The 16,273-nt window shown below is 49.2% G+C and overlaps 1 protein-coding gene across 2 annotated transcripts in view; it reads left to right on the plus strand.

The window, feature by feature from the left end:
* The window catches only part of INTS9 (integrator complex subunit 9), a 68,986-nt gene that overhangs the window by 29,564 nt on the left and 23,149 nt on the right, over positions 1-16,273 (plus strand). For both annotated transcript variants that reach the window (XM_044450251.1, XM_044450252.1), the window contains exons 7-9: positions 5,952-6,072; positions 6,880-7,014; positions 12,886-12,997. In XM_044450251.1, coding sequence (XP_044306186.1) covers positions 5,952-6,072; positions 6,880-7,014; positions 12,886-12,997 — 368 coding nt within the window. The remainder of the gene's footprint in view (positions 1-5,951; positions 6,073-6,879; positions 7,015-12,885; positions 12,998-16,273) is intronic.

The following is a 16,273-nucleotide window of genomic DNA, read 5'->3' on the forward strand; positions in this document are numbered from 1 at the left end:
ACTGCATGGCCTTTTTTTTTTGCCTTGTGGCCAACACGCAGCAAGTCCAAGCTGGTTGCCTTCTTGACAAGAAAAGCGAGAATCCAGTAGCAACGAGTGTTCACGCTCAAGAGAATGAAGAGTTCTTAGACAGAGTGATGTTTCTGCAACGGTAGACTGGGCGCTGGTGCTGGAAGGGCAACAACAAGCCAGGACAGGAGAGGAGAATCTTCAGGCAAGGGGGAATGAAGTAGGGGAAACTCCCAGGAAAAGGATGAGAGTTAGGAGCAGAAGAACTGGGACTCACTCTGCACCCATGGAAGGTGTGGAAGTGCTTCAGGCACGAAGGCCGAGACTGGAGAGGAGTCTGCGGAAGGAAGGAAGTGGAAGGAAAGCCAGACTACAAAGGAAGAGCACAGGCAGGTGTCATGAAATTACACAGGTGGCTTCAGGAAGGCTAAAGCTGAGCATCAGTGGAGACATGCTAAAAGCAACAACAAAGTTTTCTTCAGATAGAAAAGGCAGAAGAAAGAAATGGCGGTTTAAGTACTCAGTGGTAGCAAAGAAAAGCCAGGGGTGCCCTACTCCGGCTCAGACTTCTCCCAAAAGAAAGTTGGCAAAGCCGAAGTACAAGCCGAAGGAGCAAGATTTGGAGATCAGGCAAAAAGCCAAGAAGCTCCTCAGTGCCTGAGAGTTCAGATTGCCAGGACCTGACAGTCGGCACCCCGGAGTAATGAAGGAACCTCTTCCTGCGGATGATGATGCTTAAAAAGCAAGTGATGGCAAACGAAGCAAAGACACCCGAGGACAGCAGTCCCATCAGTTCTGCTTTTATTTTTAGTTAACCGTGGTTGTTGTGGCAGTCTGTCAGTGACGCTTGTGCAACACCCCCTCCCTCTGCGTCGTACGATAGCCTCAAGTGTTGCTTCACAGCATTATCATTTTCAGCTCAGTTGCTTCCGCCCTAAATAGTTTTCCTGCAACCAAATGGTTATCTTTATTATACAGAGCGCTGGAGCATTTTAAACCTGGGAATATACTAAGTGCTACATCGGAGCTGCCTGCGTTGTACCCCATTACCTTGTGCAATCTGAGCTAATTGCTGGCGACGTCTAACCCCATTGAGTGGCGGCGGCTGCAGCTGCTGGGTCTTATTTTTTTTAATCAAACGGCATCTTGATAGTTTATATTATATCTGCTTGCTTCCCTCTCCTGCCTCAGACACTGGCACAGTCTGAACAGTTGGGTGATTCTATGGGGAGCAGAGTGGAGAATCTTACGTGTTCGCCGGGGTGGCTAGAGAGTCGGGGCCTAGGATGTTACAGCAGTCGGTTCATGGGTTAATTATATATAGGGGTGCAAACTGGGAACTTGGGGTTTTTTGTGAGTAAAACAACTCCAGATGAATTCAAGAACAAGCCATGCATGGAGTGCCCTGCCCCAGCTCACTTTCTAATAAATTTTTCAAGCCCTTTTTTTATTCCGTTACTGTTACGATGCAAACCGCAAACAGGTAGGCAAGCATTCTCCTGCAGCTAAAAGAGACGAAAAGATCCAGGCAGGTGTTGCATAGAATTGTACTTGGCAAATTTCAATCCGTTTTCCAGGTTGAAGCACCAGGCCAAAGAGTTGTCGAGAGGCGGCAGCTGGGTGCTGCAGTCCACTGTTCTCAAGCGTACTGGGCTACCAAGGCCCGTCCTCGTGGTGGTGGATCTTTGCACAGGGTCCTCTCCTGGGCTGAGAGTCTCTTTGAATACCATGTGACCCTGGATTGCCTCTCCCCCATTGCCTGACCCTTGGGGCTTGTGTTCGTGCCTCCTAATTCTCGTCGTTGGGAACTTGCATTCCCGTGGGCTCCGCAGGCCCGGCTTGGCTGCCCTCCGAAAGATTAGCTAACAGCTAGATCCCCTCTTCTCCATCTTTGCTATTCCTGGTGGCCTCCTGATCCTACAGCCATGGCCCCTTGCCAACACCCCTTCCCCTTCCTCCCCCTCATGTGACGTGGAATCAGTTCCTATTTCTCCTTGGGGTGCGTCTGTGGAAGAGCTGTCCCCAGTCCCTAGACCATGGCTTAACCGGGTGTGTTAAACTCACAGACAGCCCCATCATCTTGGGTTTGGACATCATGGTCACAACCTTCATCCGCAGCACTTGAGGGTTGTTTCTGCAAACAGGCGTCTTTGCTGATGCCCCCGATTGTGTATCTTCCTAAAGATACAGTTAATTTCAGATTACTGCATTCATAAGGCGTGATGAAGAAAAAGAACGGCCCAGACTTCACTGCAAGTCTTGTATCCTATCAAGGCATTTTCTTAGACGCTGGTACCAGGTTCAGCTGTGTGCTGGGCATGATGAGCTTGGTGTTCTCCAGGTGTGTCGGACTACTGGTCCCATCATTGAGGGAGGAATAGCGTGACACAGCTGAAAGGCACTGGAGGAGACTGGAATATGAGGACTGGTCCTCCTACGCTCCGGATCCGACTCGAGAGCGGGAAGCAAAGCGTACAAATATTTATTTATTTAGAAAATTTCTATGCCGCCCCATTCGCCGAAGCCTCGGGGCGGCTCACAAACATAAATAACTTCCATTAAAATAATATAAATTAACAGTATAAAATAAGTCGCCCTGGCCAAAGAATAAAATAAATAAATACTATTAACGGTTAAAATAGCAAGAGATTTTCACAATGTGAGGAAATGAGCAGGGGCGGCATCCAGCAGCGGTCTGTATTGTGCTCCGTTTCTATTCATGAGCAGTCCTGAGTCAGGGCGAACAGTGAGCTGGCCAGGTTTGTCGGCGTCATCAAAACTATTTATACTAAGGGTATGTCAGGCACACGGAAGGCCGTCTCCAGCACTGATGAATAACCGAGAAGGACTCGGGGCTTACCTGGGAGAAGACCTCGCTGAAGCCAGCGGTGGCCTCGCTGCCGAATAAACACGGTGGCACGGTGCCCTCAGGCTAGAATCGCTCTCTCTCCCAGCTGGCACCCCTGTTTTCTCTCAGTCTCCAGCAGTTCAAGTTGTGTCAGGACCTCGGCATGGTTTGAAGCTGCCCGGATTCTGTCAGCTGGGGAGAAAGTGCTGGGGTTTTGCAGTCTCTCTGACTCATCTCCCTTCCTCTGCCTCCCTGGATAATAGTGGTAGAGACTCTAGGGTGGTGGTGGGGGGGGGGGCTTTAACGTTCCCCCTCCCTGCTGCTAGGGGTCTGAACCAGATGAGGCACCCAAATTTTCCTGGTTGCAATCCACGGACTTTGCTTAACATGCCACTATTTTGAAATAGACACTGCCAGCCTAGGTTCCTCAGTCCAGCTCTGGCCCATAGCAGGGTGGAGAGTTAAGCCACGAGCGCTCTTTCTCCAGGATCCACTTTGTCTAGGATCCAGCAGTGCCTCCAGCATCCACTCGAGAACACAAGCAAAGGAAAAAGGCAGCGACTTGCTGCGTCTTGCAAGATCGTCTGTTTGGGCCCTGAGACGGGGTTGGGGTTCATGATTCCTAGCCCCTCCATCTTGTCCGTTCCCCATACTCTGCAAACCACCTCTGGCTAGGAGTGTGTTATTTCTGTATTTGTGCACACCTGCCCGTCCACTGGTTTGGGAAGGATGGCCTAGAGAGCTGCGTGCCAAGTCGAATTTGCATGTGCAAAGCGGAAGGAGAGAGCGGTGTGTGGCCATCCCATGCTAAGTGCTCCTGGTGGACTTGGCAGATTGAATCCTTAGTGCTTTCTCTGGTATCTTGAATTATGGCAGAACAGGTCAGCGACCCAACAGCTTCACCCATAAATTAGCCCCTTTTAAACAAATGGATCGGCAAAACTTGACCGATTTCCATATATCATTGAAAATGGGCTAGAATGAGCTTTTGATTTAGCATCTGTTTAATATACAAAATAAGAACCCCATTCTTCTTCCCTTCTTTGGCAGCTCTCCTTGCCTTCCTGCCTGGGCTTCTGGTACTGTAAGAGATTTATGTCCCAGGAGATGACCGTTCTTTTTATGTGCTGTGATGCTGCCATTCACAGCTTCTCGGATATCATTCTCCGACTTCCTTTGCAAACTGAAATAAAAATAAAAATGTCTAAAACAATGTTTTTGCCAAGGAACAAAATACCTCTTGCGCGACTCTTTCCGTCCAGCTCCTGTGTGAGTGCCGCATGCAAATTCGACTGCTGAGCTCTAGAACGTGCTCTTTCTGGCTCCTGCCCCTCCTGACTTTTATTCGGCTTCTTCGGATTTTGGAAAATGCATTCTTTTCACTGCAAGCTGGCAAGCGGGGATGCCCATGTGCCCACGCTCGTTCTGTGAGAGTGCCCACAACCCTCTCTCAACATCTCCAGTGATCCCAGTAAGCAAAATTCCCATTAGAAGGCATTCGCCCAGTCCCTCTCCTCAAAGGGACCAGCTTTGTCGGTGAGAAACCTCTCTGAGCACAGGATGGTGCAGGTCAAATTCAAAGTAGGTGGCCAGCTTCTGGACCAAAACTGGGAATGGACAAAACTATTGTGGGCTCTTCCAATAATATAGAAACTGAGCAAGTCAGAAGGGGCCTCCCAGGCCATCTAGTCTGACCCCCAGCTCCAGCCAGCTCCACTCATGACATGCCTCCCATGTGCATGTCCAGCCTGTCCTTGAACACCTGCACCGATGGGGCCTCAACCACCTCCCGTGGAAGCCCATTCCACACCCTTGGGGTCCTAACTGGCAGGAAGTGCTTCCTGGCATCTAAATGGAACCTTGGTTCCCTGAGCTTTGCTCTGTTGGAGCACATCCTGCCTTCCTCTGCAGGGAAGAACAGGTCTCTACCCACCTCCATGTGACACCCCCTCACATACCTGTATGTCGCCAACAGACCCCCTCTGAGTCTCCTCTTCTCCAGGCTGAAGAGACCCAGTTCCCTCCGTCTCGCCTCACATGGCATTCCCTGCAAACCAGCCACCAGCCTTGTGGCCCTACGCTGCACTGACTCCAACCTGGCTATATCCTTCCTGTAATGAGGGGCCCAAAACTGAGCACTATACTCCAGTTGCGGGCGCACCAGAGTTGCATAGAGGGGCAGTAATACCTCTCTTGATCTAGAAGCCACACTTCTGGCTATGCAACCAAAGGTGGCGTTCACCCTCTTGACCACCGCATCACACTGCTGGCTCATGTTCAGCCTGCAGTCAACCAGCACCCCGAGGTCCCTTTCAGAAGTGCTGCTCTCCAGCCACTTGTCACGTAACCTGTGCTTATGACACCTATTCCTATGCCCCAGGTGCAAGACCTTGCACTTATCCACATCGAACGCCATTAAGCTCCATCCCAGCCACGCAGCTGCGAAGGATGCCACAGCTGATGTTACTGAGAGACGCTAAGCGGTTCAGAAGAACCAGTGAGAGCCTGTGCTGATGGAGAGGGCAAGCAGAGACATCTGGTGGTTAGATCACACCCCTCGGGCAAGAGGTAGCCCACAGCCCGATTTCCAAATGTATGTGGCTGGCTGACCTCTCTGACAAAAGCAGTCTGTCCCTTCTTTGAGTACCTTTTGGGTGGGAAGGAAGAGGAGCGGGAAAGAGAGAAAGGGGTGTGTTTGCTAGCAGCCTGCAGTCTGGACAGTCTGGATCCTGGCAGATGAAGGTTTGGAAGACCCAGGCTCACTCCCTGGTAGGGCGCCGCTCCGACTCACTTTCCTTGGACCTCTCGTTCTTTCAAGCGAGTCGGTCTTTCAGGATTCCGTGAATAAAATGAGCAGGGCTAGGGGCTTGCTCTTGGCGGTAAGGACCTGGGAGGCAACGCAGACCATAAATATCACAAAATCTCTCATCTCTCCTGCCCCTACGGTTAGGAAAGGGATTGGGTAGAGAGACCCGCTGGTGCTTTGACACGCCCGATCTCATCCCATGCTTTTCCTCCTCCGCATTTGGCTTCTCCGGAAGCTTCTCCAGAGTTGCGATGTTTTGGTAACCCTAATCGAATCTGCTTTGTCCAGGCTGCTTCCTGCTCCCATCAAGGATGCCGTCGAGGTGGCAACGTGGCGGAGATGCTATAATATGCAAGAAGTCAACTCCGCACTCAGCAGGGTCCAGCTGGTGGGGTACTCCCAGAAAATAGTGAGTATCCCCTTTGGGGGCCTTGGGAGAAAGCTGCAGCCCTCCTCTCTCCTCCAGCTTGTGACTTGGGTCTGGGAGGCCTTCCGCCCCTCGTAAAAGTCCCCAGCCTTTGGCGGCCCCATGCGTGAAAGCCCTCCGAGACCTCCAGTCCCAAGTCTGAGAATTTCTTTGTGGAGTCCTTCCATCTCCTGTTTGGCCTGCCTTCTCCTCATCTGCCTTTGACGTCCCCCAGCACGACTGCCTTCTCCTAGGAGTCCAGCCATCTCGTGATGTGCCCGAAGGAGCGCAGCCTCAGTCTTGTCATTTTTACTTGTGTGGGACATACCGGTTTGGTGGTCCTGCATTTAAAGAAAAACGGATTTGTTTTTCCTTCTGCTTCTTTCAGTCTAACTAGTTTCAGTATCTCCTTAATTTATGCTGTAAGCTGTCTTAGACATGGGAGTCAAGGAGCTGAGGGTATAGATATGTTAAATGCAAGCAATGGGTTCATTGTGGAAAGAGAAAAGCAGTTTTAAGTATACTGCTGAGGATGCAAGATGCCTTATACAGGATACGGCTAAAGTATCCTCTTTTCTGACCAGCTAGATATTTCTGGGAAAATGACATGCTGGACCTTAGGGGATCAGCTTTCTCCTCTCATCTGTCTTCCGGTATCTGTCACTCACGGATACGTTTCTTCTGCCCATTGAGGGTCTCCAAAGCTATTGGAAATCAATACCTCTGTTGTATCAATCCATCGTGCAGGGGGGAATTGTTTTCTGGAATGGTTTTCATGCGTTGTTTCTCCTCCTCTCCCCTTCCCTGCAGGAGCTTTTTGGTGCGGTGCAGGTTTCTCCTCTCAGCTCCGGCTATGCGCTCGGCAGCTCCAACTGGATCATACAGTCCCACTACGAGAAGGTTTCTTACGTCTCGGGATCCTCGCTGCTCACCACACATCCCCAGGTACCACAGCACTGCAGAACTCCAGCCTTGCCTTCCAAAGGGATGAAACTCTCCACCCCAACAGCATGGCACTGGTTGTGTGATTCAGGGGACAACTCAGGGTGGTAACATGCCGCCTCTGCCAGTATAGAGTGAGAAACAGGCTATGATTCCCAGTATGCCCCAGCCGCTTACGCTGAGCCCAGCATGCTGGGTGTTCTGGGTCTTTTTACTGCCTCTACTTGTGTAGGATTGTCTTGGGGCAAGGCCCATGTCTTCTGCAAAGGAGCGTCCTAGGGAGGCGGGAGTAGGTTGTGACCTCCCTGAGGAGGAGAATTAGGAATCCGCCACTGGGGTGCCAAGGCCAGTCGACCCAGAAATCAGCCAGGCTGCAAGGAAGAGTCCGTCTGTTTCAGACACCATGCGGAGGCAAAGCAAACCGGCTCAGGAGGAGAGGGGCGGCCTCAGCAAAGGAGGGCAGACCAGCTGAGTGGGGCCTGGTGTGCCAAGAAATCAGCCATAGAGCCGTGTGTGGGTAATTTGAGTCCGGAAGGGAGAAAGGAGGTGTGCGTGGCTTGCCGTCAAGGTCGAACCAAGGGGTCCCACTTCCTGAATGTATTAGTATTATTTTTTATTTATTTATTTATTTATTTATTTTTCGATTTATATCCTGCCGTTTTCCTACAAAGGGCTCAAGGCAGCTTGCATCATTCTCCTCCTCCATCTTATCCCCACAACAACCACCCTGTGAGGTAGGCTGGGCTGAGAGTCTGTGACTGGCCCAGAGTCACCCAGTTGGCTCCATGGCTGAGCGGGGACTCGAACCTGGATTGTCTGAGTCCCAGTCCCAGGCTCTTAACCACGACACCACACTGGCTCTCGCTCGTTTCTGGGTTACCTTATTAGAACCACGCTTGTTTCTTTTGTAACTGGCTTCTGCAATACACTTAATTTATACTTTTAAGTCAGTCTGATTGGCTTGCATCAACTCAATAAAGCTTTTAGTTAGAAGGCGTGGGAGAAGTAAGGCGTCGGCACACCCTCAAATTTGGATTTCACGGGCGTTTGGGTCAGCGGCGGGTGTGGCCTGTGGGGAAGAGGCTGAGTCTGTGGGAGGTTGGGGTCTGTGGATTTAACCTGGATATTAACACCTGTAAGCAGTTCACAGTGAGCGGTTCACATCACAATACACATAAAACACTTACTTGGAAAAGCATCACGGACAGTAAAACATCTGGCTCACAGGTCAGGAAAAGCCTGTGGGAATGCGTGTGTCTGAAAGAGACTAGTCACCATTTCTGCCAATTTTATTTCTGATCGGAGGTTATTCCAAGTAGTGGGGCCACCACAAAGAAGCCCCTCCGACTTGCTGCTTCCTGGCCTGAGGGGAGAAAGCGAGGGGAGGTGCTCAGGTCTCGCATTCCCTAGATCTGCTCACGTCCAATTTACGATTGGATATTAGGGGTAGAGGACTTTCACCCTCTTACCCTCACACCCTCCCATCCAGTGTGGACATGAGATTTTATTTATTTATTTGCTTATTTAAAGCTTTTACAGACTGTTCCATTACTGGCGTCTCGGGATGGTTTACAACAAGCACCAATAAAAATGGCACAGCACCCAGCAATTCGCAATAAAATCCCAATTAAAATGAATTAAACCTGGAAATAACGGGAGAATAAAAAGGTTTTCACCTGGCACCAAAAAGAAAAAAGCATTGATGCCAGACGAACCTCTCTGAGGACCGTATTCCACAATCGGGGTGCCACCACAGAGAAGGCTCTCCTCTGGGTAGTCACCCTCCTGATCTCTTTCAAGGGAGGGCTCCCAAAGAAGGACCTCCCCCTCAGATTGCAAGGGGCGGGGGAGCACACAGGGGAGAAGGTGCTCCTTCAGGTATCCCGGACTCAAACCGTTTATGGCTTTGTAGGTTGTCACCAGCACCTTAAATTGGGCCCGGACTTCAATTAGTAGCCAGTGGAACCGATAGGAGACCAGGATTTTATGTGAATACCTGCCGGTCCCCATGAATATCCTGGCTGCTCTTTTCTGAACCAGCTAAGTGTCCGGTTCTGCCACTTCTGTTGCAAAATAGTGATCCGCCTGCTATGTGTTACTGCTGTTTTGCCATGCAAGTTGCAGATGTCGGGGTCTTGATAAGAGGGCTACAAGTTAAGGATCCACCCCCCACTTCCACTCTAGTGTCCTGATTTGGATCGGCTTCTGTGTGCCTACTCAAGAGTAAAAATTACCACTCATTCTCTGCTCACTTGCCCTCTTTTATTTAATATTCAAGCTCAGCATATTTCACTGTATAATCTTTAAAGGCAGTTTCAAGACTGCCTGTACATCACTCTTTGAATTATCTTTTCTTGAAGGAATGATGGCTTAACTCGTCCACCCTGCTCCTCTAAGGGCAAAGTCTTCATACTGCTGTGGATGTAATTTCCAGTAAATTAATTCTCGCAAGATCCATATTTTTTTTTCCAGCACAAGGTAGTTACATGTTTGGCAAAGTGATGGAGTGAGTGGGTGGTGGAATCTACTGCAGACGGCTGATGTCGGTCACTTCCTGCAACTCACGCAGTGGGAAAAAGGGGCTCTGTTGAATGGGAGTCCATGCACAACTCATTTCCCTCCGTTCATGCCTTACCTTTTCCACAGGATGCTAAAAACTTGCTTGCAGTCGCTTCTTTTCCCAATCTCCAACATCTCATCATTTTTGAAAAATCAGGGCTTCTTCTGGAGGCATTCCCAGCGTCCCACAGGGCAGGGATATGAAACCCACAGGCCGCGTGGCAATTTCAGCCACTCCTGATGCGCCTGTTCCGGTGCCGATGCTGGCAACACGCTCCCGTAATAATTCAGTAGCGTTCTGTAGTCCCTGCCCACATTCGGTGCAATTCAGGCTTCTTTTGTAGGTTCCACATCCCCACTATTTTTTTTCTATTTCTTTTATTTTAACTTCTGCAGACCTTGGGATTCTTGCAAGCTCCCATTACCTGAATTTTATGGTGCTGTTTTTATTAGTAGTATTATGATGGCTGTTGTCACAATGCATTCATATCCCATTTTTGCCTCTTGCAAGCAACCCAATGTATATTGCATGGCCTGTCTTATCCTCTGAACAACAGCCCTGTGAGGTAGGTTAGGCTGAGAGGCAGTGGCTGGTCCAGAGTTGCCCAAGGACTTTCATGGCCAAATGGGGACTAGAACTCAGATCTGCTGGGCTCACACCAGCACATTATACTGGCTCTGTTTAGGCAGCATCAGCAGCAGCGTCTGATACGCAAAAATCCGAGATCCAGGGAATGGTAGCCGGAATGGAACCTCCATGTTCAGGGCCGGTATACCACTCAGTACTAGTAGCCAAGCAGCAAGCAAGGAAAATGCTAGCCTTCAATGCTACCTTTGTGGGCATTGTGGGAACACCCGGAGGTCCACCAGCAAAAGCAAGCTCTTGGAGGAGATCTGGGTGTTTTATTTATTTATTTATTAAAACATTTTTATGCCGCCCCATTTGCCGAAGCCTCAGGGTGGCTTACAACAATAAGTTAAAATAATTATAATATAAATCAAGAATATAAACATTAAATTAAAATACAAAAATACAGTATAAAATAAGCCACCCTGGCCAGATAAAATCCAATGATATTAACAGTTAAAATGCTGCTTGAATAAAAAGGTCTTCGCCTGGCGCCGAAAAACAAATAACGATGGCACCAGGCGGACCTCTCTGGGGAGCGCGTTCCATAACTTAGGCGCCACCGCAGAGAAAGCCCTCCTCCGAGTACCCACCCTCCTAATTTCTTTCACTGAGGGTTCCCAGAGGAGGGCCTCTCCCGCAGATCTCAAGGGGCGTCTGGGCATATATGGATGACCCCCAGGACTGCAGGCCGAATCCAGCTGCCTGGGGTCCCAGTCCGGGGTCCCAGTCCCAGCCCTGCAGGGTGACCCCGAAGGCCCCTCCCCGCTCGCTGGGTCCCACTCATTTCCCAAAGCCTGCCAATCATTTGCTGCTCTCTCGGGTTGGGCACTTGGCGGTGACGCTTTGCCCGCACCGTTTTTGCATCCAGCCTCCCCTGCACCGGAGCATCGCCAGACTCGAATTCAGTCCTCAGGCTGAGCGAGATGCGCTTCCGACACCCACCAAGCAGGGCTCCTCGTAGGTGGTTTGCGGAAAGAAGTCTCCAGAAAACTGGAACGCAAAAGACCTTTCTTACAGGGAAAGGTGAGGCTTCACAAGGACACTCTGCCTGATACGATTCAACGACAGTAACTTAGAATATCGACGCCTGCATGGCAAAAAGCAGAACGAAGGTTGACCGTCGGCGGGGAAGGAGACAGGGCAGCCTGGAAGGTTTGCCGAAAGTCTTTCAAAGTATCATCTCTGCAGCGACCCCGGAAATCAATGCCGCTTGAAAGATGAAATGATGACTGTTGAATACGGCATAATCATTAGCTATATTTTCCACAGGCAGATTCAATATCACTTTTACAGTCTTATTGGCATTTTCGTTTGATGAGGATTTCATTTTTACCTTTTTGTAACTTCTGCAAACTTCTTCCATCCGTGCCGCTGCACTGCTTGCCGTGTGCAAAGTGGCTTCTGCCCGACCTTCCAGCGCCGAGTGCGACATCATGGCTGATCCAAAGATCTGGGCATGTTTGCGGGGGAAAGTTTCTGCCCACGTCTCTGAGGAGTGATAGGTGGATGAGGCACCATGCAGAAAGAGGTGGGGTGGAGGTCCAACAGCTGCGGAGGCTGTCGTTTCCTTGCCTAGCTTGCTCGCCCCTGGAAACCTCTGCCATCCACTGTTGGAGACAAGGTACTGGGCTGGCTGGGCTTCAGGTCTGACTGAGCAAGGCTGTTCTTTTCCTCTGAAGATGCTTTACTCCAGAGGAAATTCTGAAGGCACACCTGGCAACGATGGCCATCAGGACTGACGTAAAGATCACATCTCAAGTTCTGTTGGCAGTGGATGCTCGTAACGGCCTTGGACTGAAGTTCAGGGGGCCCTGGGCAAACGGAGAGCACGATTCCACACGTTTCAACAGAAGCAGCCTTGCTCATTCTCAGCATACCGTAGCCCTCCTGCCGCTCCCGGTGGGCTGCGAGTTGTAGGCCTTTTCTCCGTCTAACCAGGGTTAGGACCTGGCCTTTAATTAGATCCATCCCTGCCTAGGCACAGGACAGATTTCGGGTTTCACCGAGGGTTGCTGGACCAAGGGAACAATAATGACTTCTCTCCCATAGTACTGACATAAAAGCCCAAGATCTGTCTCCGACACTGTTTAGAACACAAAGACACCTTGTGGTGTAGCAAGCAAAAGGAAAGGGTTTGGGATGATTACGGGATCATGTTTTTTGCACCTTTAGTTTATTGTAAACCATTCCAGAGAGCCATTTGGTTGACGAACAGTATAAAAACATTCTAAATAAAAATCATAGAAAGAGGGCTGTGCTTAGCATTATATTGTGGACTTGGATGAGGAGTTTAACAAGCCAAGCCTTTTTAAAACGCCCTTTGTGTGGAGAGAACGGTTCTTTCTTCCCATGCAGCTCTCTGGTTCTTCTCTTGGTGGTGTAAGCCATCAGACCAGGAAATCTTATTTTTCTTATAGATCCCCATTTACCTGTTTTGCTCTTTTCGCTGCGGGGATATCACCCTCCCGTTTGCATGCGTGAGTGTGCCTCTGACTTTCAGGCAGCTGCGAAGAGGACTTCTTCAAACACCCTTTTCAGAAAGCAGCCTTCTCCAAACCAGTGCCTGCCACATCTGTGAGGCTACAGCCCAGCAGCACAGGCCGGGTAATTTTTGCGAGCTGTGGTTCTTCAGGCCGACGCTCTCAGTCCAATTAAAATGTGTCTTTCCAACATTGTCTTTCCAGCCCATGGACCAAGCGTCTCTTAAGAACAGCAATGTGCTCATCCTAACGGGACTCACCCAGATTCCCACGGCCAATCCGGACGGGATGGTGGGCGAATTCTGCAGCAACCTTGGTAGGTGGCCGGCACGGGGGGGCTGTTTTGCCACGGAGTGCCAGAAATGCAGGGAGGCAGGGAGATGGAAGGATCGCTGTTGCTTGTTTTATAATCTGACTCATAACCCCGTGTGGGAAATTGCTGTGAGATTCCTGGAACCGAAGTAACTGTTTGACTCTCTCACTCTCTCTCTCTGGCATAAAACTAGCAGTTCGGATTTTTTACGATGCGCCTTTGCCTCGCTCATTAATACAGTAAGTGCTTCTGAGAGATGCAAGCTGTACCTTTGGAGGGAGGAATAGGAAAAAAACAGTCGGTTTTGGAATGGAAGTCGCATAATGAGATCAAATCGTCTGCTTCTGTGCGTTCGCTAAGTGGATGATTCCGTTGCCAACAAGCGCTGTTCTGACAAGGCCTTGGGCAGTTTCCTGTCTGTCTCTCGGCCAATTTAAAATCCTGACACATGCTTCCTTAAAATTCTTCCTTCCTCTTCTCAAAAGCCGAGACGTCTGTCCTCTTTCCTACTCTTGATGACCAAGGAGCCTGCGGAAGCCAAGCTCTGGAAGCATCCGCTCGGCTCAGCAGCCAGAGAACTCTTGTCTGCCCCCCACCAAACAGGGGCCCCGAATCTTCCAAGCAGCAACAGGAAGGAATGTTAATAAGAAATAACATTCAATTAAGAGTTGTCTCAATTCTTTGTGTCAGGCTTTGCTTTTTAATGTTTGATTTTGCTTTAGACCGCTTGATATCTGGGGGGAATGCCGACTTCTTCCCTCTTTTGGAACTGCCCGGTGCACTTTGGCTGGAGGGCAGTATGGAGATACAATGAATTAGTGGGCGAAGTGGCAGTAAAAGAGAATACAGGTCTGCTAATGAAAGCTTGATCTCACCGGGGTAAAGTTTGGGTTGAAAAAGTAAGGTGTTCAACATTCTGCAGGGCGGTGACATTCTGTTGGTGGACTGAAATAGCCCTTTATTTTACTTTTGGTTGTAAGTAGTGGCTGTAACCCACTGCAGAGTTAAATGCATTTATTCCTATTAATTCTGATGGAGTTAAGCATCCTTAAATCTGACTTGGGAATAAGTCTAACGGAATTCAGTGGGACTTACTAGGTTTCTACCCCACCATTTTTTTAAGAACTCAAAGCAGCTTACATCATTCTCCTCATCTTGCTCTCCGTCTTAGCCCTACAACAATCACCCTGCGAGGTAGGCTGGGCTAAGAGTCTGCGACTGGCCCAAAGTCACCCAGTGGGCTCCATGGCTGAGTGGGGACTTGAACCCGGATCACCTGCGGCCCAGTTCCATGCTCTTAACCACTGAACTGTGCTTAATTGCATGTACACATGGATAGGTCTGCGCTGCACATCTGTGATCAATCATAATCTTGGCTTTTCATTTATCAGACAGATGATAAGTGTGTGTGCATTTTTAATTAATCCATTGTGCTTCTCTTAATGGCCTTAAACAGGATGCAGAGCGTATCCGGTCCAAATTGGCTTAGTTGTCTTTAATTTGTTTTATTTGCCTGTTTTAACTGAGTTACAGTTTTAATTCTGGGTGCTTGCCCTTTGTGCATAAATTGGTTGATTCTCTGCTGATTTTTGTGAGTTTTGGCAAGTGTGTTCTGTGATCTCTGCTGGAAGAAAGGCAAAGAGATTCTGGAGGCTGGGTTCTCCAGTGTCCAAAAGCCAGGGATGTGTCAAGCCCTCGTGCCCTTCGGCTCGTTAGAAAAAGTCCCAGAGATAATTGCTTTGAAACTGCCTCCTTCAGTCTTTCTGTAGATAAGAGCAGCTTTTCTTGTGAGAACTAGGTTTTGTCCTGCTAAAGCTACTTCCCCCGCAACTCTCCGGAAAGTGGGCTTGGGGCTTCTGCATGCTGGCAGATGCTGCCATAGCGGAAGAGAAGAACTGTATGCAGTCCGTAGCAAGAGGGGTCCCTTGTCTTTTGTTCCGGGGACGTGGCAAGGAGCTGACAATTCGTTCACCCAGGCGGACCCCAGAGCATCCCCCGGTCTTCTCAGGAACATAGGAAGGCCGTACAAAACATCCTCCGCATAAGCCTCCTTTCATTTGTTCCGCTCCTGCATCCATAGTTCATCCCAGTGTTCAATAGTCTGTATCTCATCTTTGACACAGGTGGCTTTGTTTCTTCCAAAGTGTCCTCACCTCTAAAGCAAGACGTCTTGGCCAGATGAGGCCCCTGGGGGTTAAAACATGAGGACAATCAAACTGATATTTATAACATCAGCTCTGCCTTTTCTTTCTCTTTTCTCTCTTTCTTTTTTAAAAAATTGAGCCTATGGTTTATACATAGGTATAGCTACAGCTGCTGTTACAAATTTAGAATGAATTAGCAAATTAATTTTCACTGTTGGAAAAGCTGATAATTGTCTTGCTGGTACAATGCTGCAGGTGTGGATGACATCATTTTCGAACTAGTTGGAAGTGTGGCGAGCAAGAGAGCCTTTGTTTGCCCAGTTTTATATACCACTTTTCATCGGAAACTTTCGGGGTGGTTTGCAACGAAATGGATTTACTGAAGCACTCAGAGTACAACTGAAAACAATCAGAAGAGGCCCTTTTTTAATAACCCAAGTGACAGTCGCAGAGGAATATCTCTTCTTGCTGATGCCAGAGTGTAGGACACGGAATAATCAAGTCAAGCTGTGACAACCCAGATTCAGGCTGGGCATCAGGAAAAGCTTCCTCACAGCCAGAGCAATACGATGGTGGAACCAGCTGCCCAGAGAGGTGGGGGGCTCTCCCACACTGGAGACATTCAAGGCGAAACTGGGCAGCCCTCTGAGTGGGATGGTGCAAACTGGTGTCCTGCAACAGCAGGGGGTTGGACTAGACGGCCTTCATGGCCCCTTCCAACGCTACTATTCTATGATTCTGTGATTCCGACATTTGCATCAATGACATAAATTTGTACACGTGCTTGCATGCACACACATACGCAGGTTTAAATTTGTTACTGACCGAAAGCGTGGCATAATATTCAATGCCATTCATCTCACACTTTTGTCAGCTTTTGTTCTGTACCAGGAGAATAGAACTGAGAATCTATTTTCCAGTGAGTCTTTCTGGAATTTTGAAGATTGCCAGATTCTTTTAGAATATGTCAGCTCGCCTTTAAATGCTCAGCTGGCTGGCTTTGTGTGTGTGTGTGTGAGAGAGAGAGAGAGCAAGGGGGGGGGACACGGGGCATTGGTATTTCCTACATGCCTAGTCCCTTGAGTGCTGAATTCCTTTGTGTTTCCATTTTTTCGACCCTATACCACCCACAGGC

This window comes from Varanus komodoensis, unplaced genomic scaffold, assembly GCF_004798865.1.
Source record: "Varanus komodoensis strain SLA01 unplaced genomic scaffold, ASM479886v1 scaffold64, whole genome shotgun sequence".
NCBI lineage: Eukaryota > Metazoa > Chordata > Lepidosauria > Squamata > Varanidae > Varanus > Varanus komodoensis.